Source organism: Oncorhynchus keta, chromosome 27 (assembly GCF_023373465.1).
Source record: "Oncorhynchus keta strain PuntledgeMale-10-30-2019 chromosome 27, Oket_V2, whole genome shotgun sequence".
Classification (NCBI taxonomy): domain Eukaryota; kingdom Metazoa; phylum Chordata; class Actinopteri; order Salmoniformes; family Salmonidae; genus Oncorhynchus; species Oncorhynchus keta.
The window spans coordinates 7,842,048-7,862,112 of record NC_068447.1 but is presented as its reverse complement, the minus strand read 5'-3'; the positions used below and the strand labels follow the sequence as shown (position 1 = coordinate 7,862,112).

At 43.4% G+C, this 20,065-nt stretch overlaps 2 protein-coding genes across 2 annotated transcripts; one reads left to right on the top strand and one right to left on the bottom strand.

Moving 5' to 3' along the window:
* Nucleotides 1-2,039: 2,039 nt before the first annotated feature.
* On the bottom strand, nucleotides 2,040-4,082 carry LOC118370672 (aerolysin-like protein). Its single transcript, XM_035755741.2, has 4 exons — nucleotides 3,992-4,082; nucleotides 3,666-3,696; nucleotides 2,884-3,388; nucleotides 2,040-2,534 (listed from the first exon to the last, which is right to left on the bottom strand). The coding sequence occupies exons 1-4, from the start codon at nucleotides 4,020-4,022 to the stop codon at nucleotides 2,085-2,087; spliced, it is 1,017 nt and encodes a 338-aa protein (XP_035611634.2). The 5' UTR covers nucleotides 4,023-4,082; the 3' UTR covers nucleotides 2,040-2,084.
* A 6,868-nt stretch (nucleotides 4,083-10,950) lies between these two features.
* Nucleotides 10,951-12,146, top strand: LOC118370673 (aerolysin-like protein). Its single transcript, XM_035755742.1, has 2 exons — nucleotides 10,951-11,433; nucleotides 11,709-12,146. Exons 1-2 carry the CDS (start codon nucleotides 10,951-10,953, stop codon nucleotides 12,144-12,146), a joined length of 921 nt encoding a protein of 306 aa, XP_035611635.1.
* The last annotated feature ends 7,919 nt before the right edge of the window (nucleotides 12,147-20,065 follow it).

Here is a 20,065-nt window from a genome sequence, read left to right as displayed (position 1 = left end):
GACCAACACTTTACATAGTGATATATTGTTCAGTGTATTCCCCCAGGTGATGCAGTGGGACCAACACTTTACATGGTGATATATTGTTCAGTGTATTCCCCCAGGTGATGCAGTGGGACCAACACTTTACATGGTGATATATTGTTCAGTGTATTCCCCCAGGTGATGCAGTGGGACCAACACTTTACATGGTGATATATTGTTCAGTGTATTCCCCCAGGTGATGCAGTGGGACCAACACTTTACATGGTGATATATTGTTCAGTGTATTCCCCCAGGTGATGCAGTGGGACCAACACTTTACATGGTGATATATTGTTCAGTGTATTCCCCAGGTGATGCAGTGGGACCAACACTTTACATGGTGATATATTGTTCAGTGTATTCCCCCAGGTGATGCAGTGGGACCAACACTTTACATGGTGATATATTGTTCAGTGTATTCCCCCAGGTGATGCAGTGGGACCAACACTTTACATGGTGATATATTGTTCAGTGTATTCCCCCAGGTGATGCAGTGGGACCAACACTTTACATGGTGATATATTGTTCAGTGTATTCCCCCAGGTGATGCAGTGGGACCAACACTTTACATGGTGATATATTGTTCAGTGTATTCCCCCAGGTGATGCAGTGGGACCAACACTTTACATAGTGATATATTGTTCAGTGTATTCCCCCAGGTGATGGATGCAGTGGGACCAACACTTTACATGGTGATATATTGTTCAGTGTATTCCCCCAGGTGATGCAGTGGGACCAACACTTTACATAGTGATATATTGTTCAGTGTATTCCCCCAGGTGATGCAGTGGGACCAACACTTTACATAGTGATATATTGTTCAGTGTATTCCCCCAGGTGATGCAGTGGGACCAACACTTTACATAGTGATATATTGTTCAGTGTATTCCCCCAGGTGATGCAGTGGGACCAACACTTTACATGGTGATATATTGTTCAGTGTATGTCCCCAGGTGATGCAGTGGGACCAACACTTTACATGGTGATATATTGTTCAGTGTATTCCCCAGGTGATGCAGTGGGACCAACACTTTACATAGTGATATATTGTTCAGTGTATTCCCCCAGGTGATGCAGTGGGACCAACACTTTACATGGTGATATATTGTTCAGTGTATTCCCCAGGTGATGCAGTGGGACCAACACTTTACATGGTGATATATTGTTCAGTGTATTCCCCAGGTGATGCAGTGGGACCAACACTTTACATGGTGATATATTGTTCAGTGTATTCCCCCAGGTGATGCAGTGGGACCAACACTTTACATGGTGATATATTGTTCAGTGTATTCCCCCAGGTGATGCAGTGGGACCAACACTTTACATGGTGATATATTGTTCAGTGTATTCCCCCAGGTGATGCAGTTGGACCAACACTTTACATGGTGATATATTGTTCAGTGTATTCCCCCAGGTGCTCCAGCATCAAAGGGTAATTTAATTCCAGGATTTGCTTGTTTAGAAACGTTTCAGTTAAAGACCCAAGGGACTAGAATTACAACATAAATGCTGTTCGTTGCAGCTGAGATGCTGCTTGTATTCTACACAAGAGGTAGTCCAATATTTACATGTCTTTTGAATTAGGGGGAATGTATTTCAATTGTTCTTTATACGTGTCTGTTAACAGATGTGATGTGTGTAGCGTGACTGCATGTGTTATTCATTAAGAATGTTAGAAAGAGAGCTCAAAGTAATGATAATTACAATATTTGTGAATGTTATGAAAAGTATGTGAAAGTCAAAAACTATACTGGAGTTAAGGCAAACACACAAGACAAATCTTTTACGAAATCAAATTATCGTTAGATAACATTGTGTTTATGGTAAATGGGGGTCTAACCATAAAAACATTGAAATGAATGTTGTTATTGAAATGTCATTGGACACAAAAGGCACCGGATTGTAGGAAAGATCCACCTATTGTTATACCCTCTGCTGATAAAGAACTGGGTCCAATTAGAAGCACTTAAAGATATATAATAACAGAAAAGGCACACAAAGAATCAGTCATGGTGTCAATTTCTATCACAGCACTTTTTATTCATAAAGTCACACTTGTCTCATCTCTCCTTTCTGGACAACCTCAATGAAGTGTAAGCCACACCAGTGTAGATGCCTTTGGATGGGAAGACCAGCTGACTGCCGTTCATGCAGGTGACTTTCACTTTGGCCCTGTAGTCGAGGTCGATATTTGCTTTCCACATTGTGATCTCAACATCCATGATCTTCCCTGGTGGGATCTTCACGTTGATGGTACCTGATTCTGTTATGGTCTCTGTTTTCTGCAGGCTGGTGGATTGCTCCACTCCCACGGTCAAGCTGAACCCTGATGACACCTCGACCAGATCAGGGATCCCTGCTTTGACCGATACATTCAAGGTGAATTCTATTTTGTTGCTGACGGACCAGGAGGAAGTCTTGGTCAGCGTCTTGATGTATGTAATGGACTTTTCTAGAACCAAGGAGGTGTAGTTCTGGTGAGACACAGATGTCACATATTCTTGGGTCACCTAAAATGAACAAAGATACAAGTTGTTCAAACAAGACAAAGACAATTTATTAACTGATAAAAATGTATTAAAAGCCAACAATAATAACGTGTGTGTGTCTGCCATCTTGGACTGATGCGTATGAGTAAATTTAAAAAAAGGAAGGAAGGCCATAAAAAAAATAAGTGTTGTTGCTATTTTACTGACCAAGGCCAATTAAACATAAGGCATGACTGTCCTAGAAATGAGATCCCTGATGAAGGTCGACCCCCATATTGGATTACATGTTTTAATGTGGACAGCCCCTTTAATGTTAGAGCATCGGTAGAGTTTTCCTGAGCTGTCTACACACGTCTTTGGAAGAGCTCACCTGGGGTTTATAGAGGGACAGGGTGGGATACTCCATGTCAGTCATTACGGACGACTTGATGGTGTTGATGAAGAGGAAGCCCATGCAGTCAATGTCTGAGCCAGACCTGCCCTGCAGCCCCAGGCAGATTCCGGACCCCACATCTATGGTGTACTCAGTCTTCAGTGGCCAGCTGGTCATTTTTTCAAAGAACTCCCGGTTCTCACTCGTCGTGAATTTGATGGCACCCAGACGTGTGCCGGCGCCGTTACCCCACAGAGACAGCTTGGTGATGCGCTCGCCGAGGTTGAACTCAAACTTATTGAAAGTCTCCGCATCTCCAAAAGTCGCTCCTTTCCCGTCGGTCAGCTCCACCCGCACAGCTTTCACCTGAGAGCCTCCCACCGCCACTCCGATCTTCTTGATGGTGGCACCGTTGTCCATGCCATGGAATTCAAAGTAAGTGCCTCCTCCACCACCGATCAAATGCAGTGTGGTTGCCATGTGTGTGTGCGCGTCACGTAACCTCAGATACAAATTTGTACATATCAGTTTAAGAAGCCTCCAACTCAAAGGAACTGATTCAGACATTCAAAGCCAGAGAGTCCCTCTCCTACTCCCAGCACTTCTCACTACCTCCTGCGGTTTCTTCCTGATCAACTTGGTGACTTGTGTAATGAAACATGGTGTAAGTGACCACGTCTAAAATTAATTCTGATGTTGCTATAATGACAAAGAATCATGAATATGAATGTTGCAGATGCCACTTCAGAATGTGAGTTGGTTATGGCGCTGGAACTCACCTTTCCAAACAAAGTTTCCCCTTTGAAAAACCTGAAATAATTAAAGATTGTAATACATTAATCAAATTCAATATTCATTAACACAGGCTACATTATTCACAGGTATGCATTAATATATTATGACACGGTCTAATATAGAACAGGGTCTGTCAACCTTTAAAAGCATCTGTCCAATGATTTAGTCAAGTAACACCTAAAACATGACTCAACAATAAATTAAAGTTTACAATTTCAAAGATCAAAAACAGTCCTTTTGACATACGTCTGCAGGACAAGCAACAAAATACTTTACAATATACAACCCAACAACAAAACACAGGACATACCAAGAAGCTCTCCCTGAGCAACACAGGACATCAAAGAAGCTCTCTCTTCCTAACAAGGGAACACTGGCTTATAAAGCTGCAGAAGGAGTTTGTAATTGCCGACAGCTGTATCCCTTAATGAGAGGGCGGGTTCAGAGCTCCAATCTGCACTGGGGCCGACCAATCAGCTGCTTGGGGGAATCCAGGAAGCCATTTCCTGAAATATACATATACACAAACCCACAACACAAAAACTGGGGAACGTAACAGTATTCACGGTTAAGAGACAGCTTGATGTAAAGCACTACACTCAACAGTCTACTCACCTCACATTTAACATCATACTAACATCATACTTTTGAATTCAAAACAGAACAATAGGAGGCCAAAGTCAACCATGTAAAAACAAGGCAACAGTAAACATGTCATCCCCCATGAATGATGCACTACCGCCTCCTGGGCCAATTGACTTATTGTGTGTTTCTAACAAATTGCAGTTAAATACCATAACTCCCACCTTGGAGCAATCCGGCGCCTACAGAGATGGCCGCCTCGCTTCGCGTTCCCAGGAAACTATGCAGTTTTTTTTTTTTTACGTGTTATTTCTTACATTGGTACCCCAGGTCATCTTAGGTTTCATTACATACAGTCGAGAAGAACTACTGAACATAAGAGCAGCGTCAACTCACCATCAGTACGACCAAGAACATGACTTTCGCGAAGCGGATCCTGTGTTCTGCCTTTCACCTAGGAGACAACGGAATGGATCCCAGCCAGCGACCCAAAAAATCGACTTCGTAAAAGGGGGAAACGGAGCGGTCTTCTGGTCTGACTCCGGAGACGGGCACATCGTGCACCACTCCCTAGCATTCTTCATGTCCAGTCTCTTGACAAGAAGGTTGATGAAATCCGAGCAAGGGTAGCATTCCAGAGGGACATCAGAGACTGTAACGTTCTTTGCTTCATGGAAACATGGCTCACTGGAGAGACGCTATCAGAGTCGGTGCAGCCAACTGGTTTCTCCACGCATCGCGCAGACAGAAACAAACATCTTTCTGTTAAGAAGAGGGGCGGGGGGATATGCTTCATGGTTAACGTGACGTGGTGTGATCAAAACAACATACAGGTACTCAAGTCCTTCTGTTCACCTGATTTAGAATTCCTCACAATCAAATGTCGACTGCATTATCTACCAAGGGAATTCTCTTCGATTATAATCACAGCTGTATATATTCCCCCCCAAGCAGACACATCGATGGCTCTGAACAAACTTTATTTGACTCTTTGCAAACTGGAATCCATTTATCCGGAGGCTGCATTCATTGTAGCGGGGGATTTTAACAAGGCTAATCTGAAAACAAGACTCCCTAAATTTTATCAGCATATCGATTGTGCAACCAGGGCTGGAAAAACCTTGGATCACTGCTATTCTAACTTCCGCGGCGCATATAAGGCCCTGCCCCACCCTCCTTTCGGAAAAGCTGACCACGACTCCATTTTGTTGATCCCTGCCTACAGACAGAAACTAAAACAAGAAGCTCCCGCGCTAAGGTCTGTTCAACGCTGGTCCGACCAATCTGATTCCACACTCCAAGACTGCTTCCATCACGTGGACTGGGATATGTTTCGTATTGCGTCAGACAACAACATTGACAAATACGCTGATTCGGTGAGCGAGTTCATGAAAACGATTAAAACATTCCCAAACCAGCGTTGAAGATGTCGTTCCCATGAGCAACGATTAAAACATTCCCAAAACCAGAAACCGTGGATTGATGGCAGCATTTGCGTGAAACTGAAAGCCCGAACCACTGATTGTAATCAGGGCAAGGTGACCGGAAACATGACCGAATACAAACAGTGTAACTATTCCCTCCGTCATCAAGGCAATCAAACAACAACCTCGACCCACTCCAATTTGCTTACCGCCCAAATAGGTCCACAGACGATGCAATCTCAACCACACTGCACACTGCCCTAACCCATCTGGACAAGAGGAATACCTATGTGAGAATGCTGTTCATCGACTACAGCTCGGCATTTAACACCATAGTGCCCTCCAAGCTCGTCATCAAGCTCGAGACCCTGGGTCTAGACCCCGCCCTGTGCAACTGGGTACTGGACTTCCTGACGGGCCGTCCCCAAGTGGTGAGGGTAGGCAACAACATTTCCACCCCGCTGATCCTCAACACAGGGGCCCCACAAGGGTGCGTTCTGAGCCCTCTCCTGTACTCCCTGTTCACCCACGACTGCGTGGAAACGCACGCCTCCAACTCAATCATCAAGTTTGCGGACAACACAACAGTGGTAGGCTTGATTACCAACAATGACGAGACGGCCTACAGGGAGGAGGCCCTCGGAGTGTGGTGTCAGGAAAATAACCTCACACTCTACGTCAACAAAACTAAGGAGATGATTGTGGACTTCAGGAAACAGCAGAGGGAACACCCCCCTATCCACATTGATAGAACAGTATTGGAGAGTTTTAAGTTCCTCGGCGTACACATCACAGACAAACTGAATTGGTCCACCCACACAGACAGCATCGTGAAGAAGGCGCAGCAGCGCCTCTTCAACCTCAGGAGGCTGAAGAAATTCAGCTTGTCACCAAAAGCACTCACAAACTTCTACAGATGCACAATCGAGAGCTACCTGCCCTCCAGGACACCTACACCACCCGATGTCACAGGAAGGCCATAAAGATCATCAAGGACAACAACTACCCGAGCCACTGCCTGTTCACCCCGCTATCATCCAGAAGGCAAGGTCAGTACAGGTGCATCAAAGCTGGGACCGAGAGACTGAAAAACAGCTTCTATCTCAAGGCCACATTGAGTGGCTGCTGCCAACACACTGACTCAACTCCAGCCACTTTAATAATGGGATTTTTTTTTATTTTACTAGGCAAGTCAGTTAAGAACAAATTCTTATTTTCAATGATGGCCTAGGAACAGTGGGTTAACTGCCTGTTCAGGGGCAGAACGGCAGATTTGTACCTTGTCAGCTCGGGGATTCGAACTTGCAACCTTTCGGTTACTAGTCCAACACTCTAACCACTAGGCCACCTGCCACCCCCACATCAACCATATCCACTCCAAAATCAAATCTAGAATCGGCTTTCTATTCGCCACAAAGCTTCCTTCACTCACGCCACCAAACTTACCCTAGTAAAACTGACTATCCTACCGATCCTCGACTTCGGCGATGTCATCTACAAAATAGATTCCAATACTGGATGCAGTCTATCACAGTGCCATCCGTTTTGTTAACAAAGCCCCTTATACCACCCAACACTGCAACCTGTATGCTCTAGTCTGCTGGCCCTCGCTAAGTAATTCGTCTCGAGACCCGCTGGCTCCTGGTCATCTAAGTCTATGCTAGGTAAAGCTCTGCCTTATCTCAGCTCACTGGTCACGATAACAACACCCACCTGTAGTATGTGTTCCAGCAGACTTTGGCCGCCTTTCCTTCCTGTTCTCTGCTGCCAGTGACTGGAACAATTTCTAAAATCGCTGAAGCTGGAGACTTACATTTCCCTCACTAATTTTAAACATCAGCTATCTGAGCAGCTAACCGATCGCTGCAGCTGTACATAGTCCACCCAATCTACCTACCTCATCCCCATATTGCTTTTCTTTACTTTTCTGCTCTTTTGCACACCAGTATCACTACTTGCACATCATCATCTGCTCATCTATCACTCCAGTGTTAATCTGCTATAATGTAATTAATTCGCTACTATGGCCTATTTATTGCCTTACCTCCTCACGCCATTTGCACATACTGTATATAGACTATCTTTTTTCTATTGTGTAATTGACTGTACGCTCGTTTATTCCATGTGTAACTGTGTTGTAGTTTATTCCATGTGTAACTCTGTGTTGTAGTTTATTCCATGTGTAACTCTGTGTTGTAGTTTATTCCATGTGTAACTCTGTGTTGTAGTTTATTCCATGTGTAACTCTGTGTTGTTGTTTATTCCATGTGTAACTCTGTGTTGTAGTTTATTCCATGTGTAACTCTGTGTTGTAGTTTATTCCATGTGTAACTCTGTGTTGTAGTTTATTCCATGTGTAACTCTGTGTTGTTGTTTATTCCATGTGTAACTCTGTGTTGTAGTTTATTCCATGTGTAACTCTGTGTTGTAGTTTATTCCATGTGTAACTCTGTGTTGTTGTTTATTCCATGTGTAACTCTGTGTTGTTGTTTGTGTCACGCTGCTTTGTTTTATCTTGGCCAGGTCGCAGGTGTAAATGACAACTTGTTCTCAACTTGCTTACCTGGATAAATAAAGGTGAAATAAATTAAATTAAAAAAGAGAGGGCACAATTTAATTGGACACTTGATAAAGTTAACAGACCCTGTTCTATATTAGACAGTGTCATAATATATTAATACATACCTGTAAATACTAAAGCCTGTCTGAAAGAATATTAGACTATATTATAATATATTAGTACATACCTGTGAATAGTGCAGCCTGTCTTAAAGAATATTGTTATATATTAATTAATTTCAATCTTTATTCTTTCAGATACTTCAAAGCAGCAACTTTGTTTGGAGAGATTAGTTTTAGCACCATAAACAACCTCATATTCTGATGTAGCATCTATTACATTCATACTCATCATTAAAGGGAAGGTTATCATATTCTAATGTAGCATCTTGTAACATTCATACACAACAATATGTTTCATTACACATAAGTCACCAAGTTGATCAGGAAGAAACAGCAGGAGGTAGAGTGGGGAGGTGCTGGGAGTAGGAGAGTTACTCCATGGTGTTGATCAGGAGAAACAGCAGGAGGTAGAGTGGGAGGTGCTGGGAGTAAGAGAGTTACTCCATGGTGTTGATCAGGAGAAACAGCAGGAGGTAGAGTGGGAGGTGCTGGGAGTAAGAGAGTTACTCCATGGTGTTGATCAGGAGAAACAGCAGGAGGTAGAGTGGGGAGGTGCTGGGAGTAAGAGAGTTACTCCATGGTGTTGATCAGGAAGAAACAGCAGGAGGTAGAGTGGGGAGGTGCTGGGAGTAGGAGAGTTACTCCATGGTGTTGATCAGGAAGAAACAGAAGGAGGTAGAGTGGGAGGTGCTGGGAGTAGGAGAGTTACTCCATGGTGTTGATCAGGAAGAAACAGAAGGAGGTAGAGTGGGAGGTGCTGGGAGTAGGAGAGGGACTCCATGGTGTTGATCAGGAAGAAACAGCAGGAGGTAGAGTGGGGAGGTGCTGGGAGTGGGAGAGGGACTCCATGGTGACTGAGGACCATGGTGTTGATCAGGAAGAAACAGCAGGAGGTAGAGTGGGGAGGTGCTGGGAGTAGGAGAGGGACTCCATGGTGTTGATCAGGAGAAACAGCAGGAGATAGAGTGGGGAGGTGCTGGGAGTGGGAGAGGGACTCCATGGTGTTGATCAGGAAGAAACAGCAGGAGGTAGAGTGGGGAGGTGCTGGGAGTGGGAGAGGGACTCCATGGTGACTGAGGAAGAAACAGCAGGAGGTAGAAGCTGGGAGGTGCTGGGAAAGATAGGAGAGTGGACTCCATGGTGTTGATCAGGAGAAACAGCAGGAGGTAGAGTGGGGAGGTGCTGGGAGTAGGAGAGGGACTCCATGGTGTTGATTCAGGAGAAACAGCAGGAGATTCTAATCCAATCAGGTGCTGGGATTTTATTTGGGACTCCATGGTGACTGAGGACCCAAGCTGTGGAGGAAGGAATGCTTGTGATTCTAGTTCCAGGCAGAATAAAGATGGAAAGATCACACCTAGGGTGGAGGACAAGTGTAAAGGAGTTAGGAGCAATTCTTAAGAATATGCATCATTCTCAGTGACCTGAGGATTGTGGAGCGATTTGGCCGAACGGCATAGACCAGAGCTACCGTAGATCTATTTTTTCATTCCAATCCCAATCTAGTCCACCTGATTCTAAACCAATCAAATCAAAGGGCTTATTTGTCACATACGCATGGTTAGGAACAGATGTTAATGTGAGTGAGGGTAGCTTCCAGGAACATTCTAGTTGAACCATGCAGTAATATCAGGAACAATTAATCTAACAATTTCACAACACCTACCTTATACACACACAAGTGAAAAGGAATGAATAAGTACATATATGTACTTATGAATATGTACATAAAAATATATATGGATGATATATGGATGAACAGTGATGGAGTGGCATAGGCAAGATAGCAGTAGATGGTATAATCAGGTTAGTTAGGAACTGGGGCTGGAGTGAAAACCAACAGGAGGGTAGCTCTCCAGGAACAGGGCTGTAGTGAACCTATAGGAGGGTAGCTCTCCAGGAACAGGGCTGGAGTGAACCTATAGGAGGGTAGTTCTCCAGGAACAGGGCTGGAGTTTAAACCTATAGGAGGGTAGTTCTCCAGGAACAGGGCTGGAGTGAACCTATAGGAGGGTAGTTCTCCAGGAACAGGGCTGGAGTTTAAACCTATAGGAGGATAGCTCTCCAGGAACAGGGCTGGAGTGAACCTATAGGAGGGTAGCTCTCCAGGAACAGGGCTGTAGTGAACCTATAGGAGGGTAGTTCTCCAGGAACAGGGCTGGAGTGAACCTATAGGAGGGTAGCTCTCCAGGAACAGGGCTGTAGTGAACCTATAGGAGGGTAGCTCTCCAGGAACAGGGCTGGAGTGAACCTATAGGAGGGTAGTTCTCCAGGAACAGGGCTGGAGTGAACCTATAGGAGGGTAGTTCTCCAGGAACAGGGCTGTAGTGAACCTATAGGAGGGTAGTTCTCCAGGAACAGGGTTGAAGAGCCCTGCCCTAGACTGATGTTTTGCTCAACTTCTAATTCCAACCATGAGTCATTATATCCCTTAGTTATTGTTTGATCCTTTTATCTTGTTCTTTCATTTCCTGTTGTTGCTTTGAATGTCTGAATGAGATCTGAGTTTGAGTTGGACGTTTCTTAAATGTATCTGTACAAATGTGTATTTCAGGTTACGTGACGTACACACACACTTAACATGGCAACCAGACTGCAGTTGATCGGTGGTGGAGGAGGCAGTTCATTTGAATTCCACGGCATGAACAACGGTGCCACCAACAAGAAGATCGGAGTGGCGGTGGAAGGCTGGCGGGTCAAAGCTGTGTGGGAGGAGCTAGTGGACAGGCGCGTTGCGACCTTTGGGAATTCACACACTTTCAATGAGTTGGAGTTCAAACTCGGCAAGCGCATCACCAAGCTGTCGCTGTGGGGTAACGGTGCCGGCACACGTCTGGGTGCCATCAAGTTCATGACGAGTCAGAACCGTCAGTTCTTTGAAAAAATTACCAGCTGGCCACTGAAGACTGAGTACACCATAGATGTGGGGTCTGGAATCTGCCTGGGACTGGAGGGCAGGTCTGGCTCAGACATCGACTACATGGGCTTCCTCTTCATCAACACCATCAAGTCGTCCGTAATGACTGACATGGAGTATCCCACCCTGTCCCTCTATAAACCCCAGGTGAGCTCTTCCAAAGACGTGTGTAGACAGCTCAGGAATACTCTACCGATGCACTAACATTAAGGGGGCTGTCCACTTTAAAACATGTAATCCAATATGGGGGTCAACATTCATCAGGCATCTCATTTCTAGGACAGTCACACACATACAGACACATTAGTTACTATTGTTGGCTTACTAAAAATCAATTGATCAGTTCCTCACTGATGATTAGTTCTGAAATTGTCTTTGTCTTGTCTGAACAATTTGTATCTTTGTGTGTGTGTTGATTTTAGGTGACTCCAGAATATGTGAAATCCGTGTCCCACCACAATGACACCTCATTGGTTCAAGAAGAGTCCATTACATACAGCAAGACCCTGACCAAGACTTCCTCCTGGTCCGTCAGCAACAAGATAGAATCCACCTTGAATGTATCGGTCAAAGCAGGGATCCCGGATCTGGTCGAGGTGTCATCAGGGTTCAGCTTGACCGTGGGAGTGGAGCAATCCACCAGCCTGCAGAAGACAGAGACCATAACAGAATTGGATACTATTAAAGTGAAGTTCCCGCCAGGGAAGATCATGGATGTTGAGATCACAATGGGGAAAGCAAATATCGACCTCGACTACAGGGCCAAAGTGAAAGTCACCTGCATGAACGGCAGTCAGCTGGTCTTCCCATCCAATGGTGTGACTTACACTTCAGTGAGGGTATCCACAAAGGAGAGATGATACCAGTGTATGACATCATGAATAGTATGCACAGTGATAGAACGTGACACCATTACTGATTATTTGTGTGCCTTCTCTGTTATTAAGATCATCTTTGAGTGATTCTGATTGAACCCAGTTGACTCAGCTCTTTATTTCTGTCTCGGCAGAGGTCATAACAACAGGTGGGTCATTCCTACAATCCGTTGCCTTTTGTGTCCAATGACATTCTAACGCATGTTTTGTGTGAATTATTGAACAACATTCATTACAAAATGTTTTCTTATATTGTTAGATGCCCATTTAACATAAAAAAAACAATAATAATAATAATAATATATGCCATGTAACTATAATTAATTAAAGTTGTAATAAACCATTTGTCTGGTGTGTCAGTAAGCTTTCGCCCTATCCCCAGTTAAGTTTATTCATCTTCATAAAATTCACAAATATTGTAATTATCATTTCAATATTTTGATGAACATTACATTGAGTTGTTCTCTTTCTAACTTTGTTAATCATGATTAAGTCATTATTTAATATCAGATTTATCTAATGTGTCTGTTAGCACACATGCAGTCACTCACATGCACAGAGTTTTTTCCTCTGGTTGCACATTTAACATGCTGGTAGAAATGAGGTGAAATGGATTTAAGTTCCCCTGGATATCAATCTTATTGCATAGAATTGTTCATCTGTGTGCTTTTTCTCAGAGAGGTCAAATGATAGTACTGTAGTAGCCGACTCCCTGCTGACCTAAAACAAAGGGATAAAATACATTTGACCCATAATGCATTTCACCAGAATGAGTGTGGTAACATTGCAGGGAACGGCTTGATAAGTCAGTGAGATTGTAAACAGGAGATGGATGACAGTTCCAAAATGGCAGCGTCCATGGAATTGTTTCTTGAATCTGAAAGTGCAGCAAGTGAAATAGTGTGATAATGAATGGAAAATAGAGATATCAAAGAATGGAACAAAACGATCAAAAAGCTGTGGTAGAAGACATGGACTGGTCCAATAATGCATTTTTTTTGGACAATGAGGTTCAATAAAGGTGACTAGAAGCGGCCTTGTTTTGGTTAATTGCGTCGATGAAGAACAGAATTAACGTACACTGGATCTGGCTAAATTGTCCACGTCAGAAGTAACCTGTATTTTGTCTTCGGAGTAGGGCGCCTGAAAAAAGGAGTTATAGCTGGAGTCTCCTTGGATATAGATGATGAGTACCTTAGTCAGAAAATCCCAGGAGTGGTCAGTACACGTCACCTGACCCGTATGGTAAATGGAAGGAAGGAGAAAAGTCTATCAATATTATTGTTGTTTGAGGAGACCCTACCTGAATATGTGACATATGCGGTGAGAGCATTTTAGTAGAAACCATTACAGTGTGGGAGCTGTAAAATATATGGCCACGTGTCAAATGTTTGCAGACGGGAGAAGTAGGGTATTGAAAATGTTGCAACTGTGGTGGGGATCATACTCAGGACTTACCTGAGTGCCCTGGATCAGGGCTGTACAGTAAATCTCCTATGTGGAGGCGGTGAAGAGAGCTGAAGGGCAAGATGCCACAGTGTTGAAGGTATGGCAGTGGAGGCAGGGCCTCCAGTTGCTAATGTTTTTTAAGTCAATTAAGTGATTTGGATACACTCAATGTGAAGGTGGACTTTGTAGCATTTATAGCCACAGTGATCAATTGTACAGCACAAATGTCCCTGAAGTCCAATAATCTGGACATCATTATAATATGTAATATATGCCATTTAGCAGACGCTTTTATCCAAAGCGACTTACAGTCATGTGTGCATACATTCTACGTATGGGTGGTCCCGGGGATCGAACCCACTACCCTGGCGTTACAAGCGCCATGCTCTACCAACTGAAGTTTTTGGGGCTCCAAGACTTCACTGCAGAAGCACTGCAAGGACTATTGTCGCTATGAAATCTCTCGCCCTCGCAGGAGGCTTTCTGAGGCTGTGTAGCCACCTGATTAGAAATTGTTGGGGTTTTTATACAGAAAGCAGGATGATTTTGTTTAGTTAAAGTACATTGTGATCATTTGTATGATTATAATTATTTCCTTTATGGGGTCCTTATTATCCACCTCTGGTGGTAGAATGTACATCCAACTGTTTTGCGAATGCCATTATACCATAGAAGAAGATGAGAGATGCACATCACCATGGAATGTACCAATTGACATTTCAATGTCCCCCCGGGACAATCAACAGGTTGGCGTGAACCACCACACAGTTCAAATACGGAGCTCTCAACCTCACCTCCATGTGCCTGTCAACATCTCCAACCGAGAAACATGAAGTACTAATTACAAGGACAAAGTTAGTATTTAGTTTATTTAGCTTAAGTTATTTATGAATTAACATATGATCACTTTTGTATTTATACTTTTAATTAACAAATGCATGAATGTTAAGAGTAGAGCTGTAAACAAAAGGTTTGCCACAAAACTAAACTAAATGAATCGACATACCTCATACATTTATTTTCCTTTTCACGGTTGAACAACAATAGAAATAACAGAGAACTTTGCTACAATTATCAAACGTCTTCCACTGTGGACGGGTTTAATCAGTGACTCATTGGACCTTGTTAACATTAGAGATCAGCTCTGTGACCATGACTTTCAATGAAACATAGATGAAAGGAAAAGCATGAGTAACATGTCATTTAAGTGCAGCTACATGAGGATATAACCTACAGACAAATAAACTACACATATGAAAGACCTGTGAAGTGTGAAGTGTGACACCACCATCTAGTGGTCATGTGGCTACATCCACTAAGTAGAAACACAATGAGTGAATAATTGTTGTAAAACCAAAGCAACGATGCAACATATTCTAAATGAAAGGGTTCTTTGTTTTAGGTCAGCAGGGAGTTGGCTACTACAGTACTATCATTTGACCTCTGAGAAAAAGCACACAGATGAACAATTCTATGCAATAAGATTAATGTCCTGTCAAATTATTTCCGTAGGTGAACTGTCAATGTACGGAAAAAAATATATTTGATCTGTACTGTGTAGGAAGTATTTGAAATATAGCCCATTACCTTTACCCTCTTATAATGATTATCGTCTATTCTACTGGCCGAAAGCCAGGTCTATTACGGGGGAACTTCAATGGATGAGAGAAGAAAATAATACCACAGGAATAATTCCTTCTAATGGCCAGAGCCTTGCTAGTTCAGAGATAAAGGGTGAGTGTGTGTATGAGAGAGAGAGAGAGAGAGAGAGAGAGAGAGAGAGAGAGAGAGAGAGATTGCTCGAAAGTCTGTATAAACCCCCCAAAAAACTGTATATCAAACCCTCTAGACCACAGCTTTTATAGAGTTGTTTATGATTTATGGAACAGCATGCTGGATTTGGTTGTTATTAACACTGAATTTAAAGCAAAGCTGACTGTTTCACCAATGTTTGTCACCTTGGAGGAATAACTGACATTCATTGACTCAGTAATCATTTGAACTGTCTTGGTGAGAGGAAGTAGGGTGTTGCTGAAGAAGGTTAAAGAGTAAAGCTCTGGCTTTAGAATCCATCAAGGAGGTGTGATTGTAAAAGATAAACGGTACCGCCCTTATTGCTATTATTAGTAACAGAGACAATAGCGACGCCCTCATCAACCTATACTCCTGTGATCTGATCTTCATGATTCGATGGACGACAGGATAGAGAGAGGGGGGGGGGGGTAAAGGAGGAAGAGAGAACCAAGAATGGGGGAGGGGTGATGAATGATAGCTGTTTACGCACCCACATGGCTGGGTCGTGTATGTGGGAGGGTGACGGCGTTGGCTGTTGGAAAAACCCAGGTCTGCCACAGGGACCATCTTGTCTGAGCCAATAGATTTGTGTCCCAAGTGGCACCCTATCACTTATTTAGTGCACTACTTTTGACCCATAAGCCCATAGAGAATAGGATGCCATTTGGGACAGACAATAGAAACATTAAGGCAGTTTATACAATTTTAAAAACATTATGAAACATTCACAGATTTCACAACACACTGGGTTCCCTCAGACCCCTACTCCACTACTACCACATATCTACAGTACTAAATCAATGTGTGTATAATATACATTTAGCTGACTTTTATATCAGTCATGTGTGCATACAGTATGGGTGGTCCCGGGAATCGAACCCAATTAGCGCCATGCTCTACCAACTGATGTATAGTGCGTATTGTGAGCGGACCAAGTAATTGGGCCCCACTCTAAAGCAGAAACGTGGAATAAACATGTCAGGAGTAGGTTTTCTTGATTGAACACAGTTCTCTATTGATGGCATTTGGTCAACACAAACACTCCAACATAATCAATGAAAATCTTCCAAGGAAAAAACACATCTTCTCCAGATCAAACAGGAACAAATTACAATTATCTTTAAACTACAACAAACGTCACAGATTGTCAACATCTTAGTGGTTCTTCATGGAGAACTCCTCTGTCTCAGTGGCCATCTTCCAGAGATCGTTTTTTTCCCCCTTCTCTCTGCTGGTTCCATACTCTCTCTTATAGGGGAAGGAGAATATGTCATTAGTACCGTCAGCTGTGCTTAATTGCCTCTGGTTTCCTTGTCTCCCATGCCTTGTTGGGCTACTATCCGTGAGCCCAGCCTGCCCTCTGGTGGTCCTTCCACGGTATGTTATCGTGTGTGTATGCATGTGTCTGTGCCTATGTTTGTGTTACTTTGTGTTACTTCATAATGGAGTTCCATGTAGTCATGGCTCTATGTAGTACTATGCACATCCCGTAGTCTGTTCTGGACTTGGGGACTGTGAAGATACCTCTGGTGGCATGTCTTGTGGGGTATGCATGGGTGTCCGAGCTGTGTGCTAGTATTTTAAACAGACAGCTCGGTACCTTCAGTCAATCTCTCTTCCGCTTTGAACTATGGCATGTCATTAATGTTAGCTCTCAGTGTACTTTTAAGGGCTAGCAGTGCTGCCCTGTTCTGAGCCAACTGCAATTTCCCCAAGTCCCTCTTTGTGGCACCTGACCACACGACTGAACTGTAGTCTAGGTGATATTGTTGTTAAGAAGTCAGAGCAGCTCTTTATTATGGACAGACTTCTCCCCGTCTTAGCTACTGTTGTATCAATATATTTTGACCATGACAGTTTACAATCCCGAGTTACTCCAAGCAGTTTAGTCACCTCAACTTGCTCAATTTCCACATTATTCATTACGAGATGTAGTTGAGGTTGAGGGTTTAGTGAATGATTTGTCCCAAATACAATGCTTTAGGTTTTAGAAATATTTAGGACTAACTTATTCCTTGCCACCCATTCTGAAACTAACTGCAGAGAAAGAGAGAAAAAGAGAGAAAATTAGAGAGAGCATACTTAAATTCACACAGGACACCGGATAAGACAGGAGAAATACTCCAGATATAACAGACTGACCCTAGACAGGAAGGGTCGGGAAACACTGTGGCCCCATCTGACAATATCCCTGAACAGGGCCAAACAGGCAGGCTAATAACATCACCCACTTTGCCAAAGCACAGCCCCCACACCACTAGAGGGATATCTTCAACCACCAACTTACCATCCTGAGACAAGGCCGAGTATAGCCCACAAAGATCTCCCCCACGACACGAACCCAAGGGGGGGCGCCAACCCCGACAGGAAGATCACGTCAGTGACTCAACCCACTCAAGTGACACACCCCTCCTAGGGACGGCATGGAAGAGCACCAGTAAGCCAGTGACTCAGCCCCTGTAATAGGGTTAGATGCAGAGAATCCCAGTGGAGAGAGGGGAATCGGCCAGGCAGAGACAGCAAGGGCGGTTCGTTGCTCCAGTGCCTTTCAGTTCACCTTCACACTCCTGGGCCAGACTACACTCAATCATAGGACCTAATGAAGAGATGAGTCTTCAATAAAGACTTAAAGGTCGAGAAAGAATCTGCGTCTCTCACATGGGTAGGCAGACCGTTCCATAAAAATGGAGCACCATAGGAGAAAGCCCTGCCTCCAGTTGTTTGCTTAGAAATTCTAGGGACAGTAAGGAGGCCTGTGTCTTGTGACCATAGCGTATGTGTAGGTATGTACGGCAGGAGCAAATTGGAAAGATAGGTAGGAGCAAGTCCATGTAATGCTTTGTAGGTTAGCAGTAAAACCTTGAAATCAGCCCTTGCCTTAATATGATCCAGGTTAGCACTGGAGTAATATGATCCAGGTTAGCACTGGAGTAATATGATCCAGGTTAGCACTGGAGTAATATGATCCAGGTTAGCACTGGAGTAATATGATCCAGGTTAGCACTGGAGTAATATGATCCAGGTTAGCACTGGAGTAATATGATCCAGGATAGCACTGGAGTAATATGATCCAGGCTAGCACTGGAGTAATATGATCAATTTGGGGGGTTCTAATCAAGATTCTAGCAGCAGTGTTTAGCCCTAACTGAAGTTTATTTAGTGCTTTATCCGGGAAGCCGGAAAATAGAGCATTGCAGTAGTCTAACGTAGAAGTGACAAAAGCATGGATTCATTTTTCTGCATCATTTTTGGACAGAAAGTTTCTGATTTTTGCAATGTTACGTAGATGGAAAAAAGCAGTCCTTGAAACAGTCTTGATATATTTGTCAAAAGAGAGATCAGGGTCCAGAAGAACACAGAGGTTCCTCACAGTTTTATTTGAGACGACTGTACAACCATCAAGATGAATTGTCAGATTCAACAGAAGATCTCTTTGTTTCTTGGGACCTAGAACAAGCATCTCTGTTTTGTCCGAGTTTAAAACATTTGCCGCCATCCACTTCCTTATGTCTGAAACACGGACAACCAGGAAGGACAATTTTGGGGCTTCACCATGTTTCATTGAAATGTACTGTGTGTCATCCGCATAGCAGTGAAAGTTAACATTAGGTTTCCGAATGACATCACAGACAGGTAAAACTTATAGTGAAAACAATAGTTGTCTTAAAACGGAGCAGGGAGGAACATTTACAGTTGATTTGTCAGAGGACAAACCATTTTCTACTGTGTTATTGACTTGCTAATTGTTTACTCCATGTGTAACTCTGTGTTGGCTGTTCACACTGCTATGCTTTATCTTGGCCAGGTCGCAGATGTAAATGAGAACTTGTTCTCAACTAGCCTACCTGGTTAAATAATGGTGAAATAAAAAATAAAAATGAAATAATAAATCCACAGAGACAAACTGATATCTTTCTGACAGATAAGACCTAAACCAGGCCAGAATTTCTCTGTGTAGACCAATTTGGGTTTCTAATCTCTCCAAAAGAATGTGGTGATCGATGGTATCAAAAGCAGCGCTTAAGGCCTAGGAGCACGAGGACAGATGCAGAGCCTCGGTCTGACGCCATTAAGAGCTCTTCGATACTGCACGGTACCGTCTTTCCAAGCTAGTCGGAAGACTTCCAGTTTGGTGTAGCGCCATTCCTTTCCAATTTTCTGGAAGCTTGCTTCAGAGCTCGGGTATTTTCTGTATGTCGGGGAGCAAGTTTCTTATGAGAAATGTTTTTAGTTTTTAGGAGTGCAACTGCATCTAGGGTATTGCGCAAGGTTAAATGTATTTCCTCAGTTAGGTGGTTAACCGATTGTTGTACTCTGACATCCTTGGGTAGGTGGAGGGAGTCTGGAATGGGATCTAGGAATCTTTGGGTTGTCTGAGAATTTATAGCACGAGTTTTGATGATCCTTGGTTGGGGTCTGAGCAGATTATTTGTTGCGATTGCAAACATAATAAAATGATGGTCCGATAGTCCAGGATCATGAGGAAAAACATTAAGATCCACAACATTTATTCCATGGGACAAAACTAGGTCCAGAGTATGACTGATAGAGGAATTCTAAATTCCTTTATGTTTTAATTGCCAAAACCAATTTCGCACTCGTTTCTAATTCATTAATGATGTGTAAGTTCATTAATTATGCATGAAGTAGATCGAGACCAG

Bases quoted from the DNA above. Each gene is read 5' to 3' on its own strand.
- LOC118370672 (XM_035755741.2), bottom strand. From the start codon at position 4,022: ATGTCCTGTGTTGCTCAGGGAGAGCTTCTTG. The intron at 3,697-3,991 runs GTATGTCCTGTG...TAATTATTTCAG, and splicing joins TGCTCAGGGAGAGCTTCTTG to GTTTTTCAAAGGGGAAACTT. The intron at 2,535-2,883 runs GTGAGCTCTTCC...TGTTCATTTTAG, and splicing joins TGTCCCTCTATAAACCCCAG to GTGACCCAAGAATATGTGAC.
- LOC118370673 (XM_035755742.1), top strand. From the start codon at position 10,951: ATGGCAACCAGACTGCAGTTGATCGGTGGTGGAGGAGGCAGTTCATTT. The intron at 11,434-11,708 runs GTGAGCTCTTCC...TGTTGATTTTAG, and splicing joins TGTCCCTCTATAAACCCCAG to GTGACTCCAGAATATGTGAA.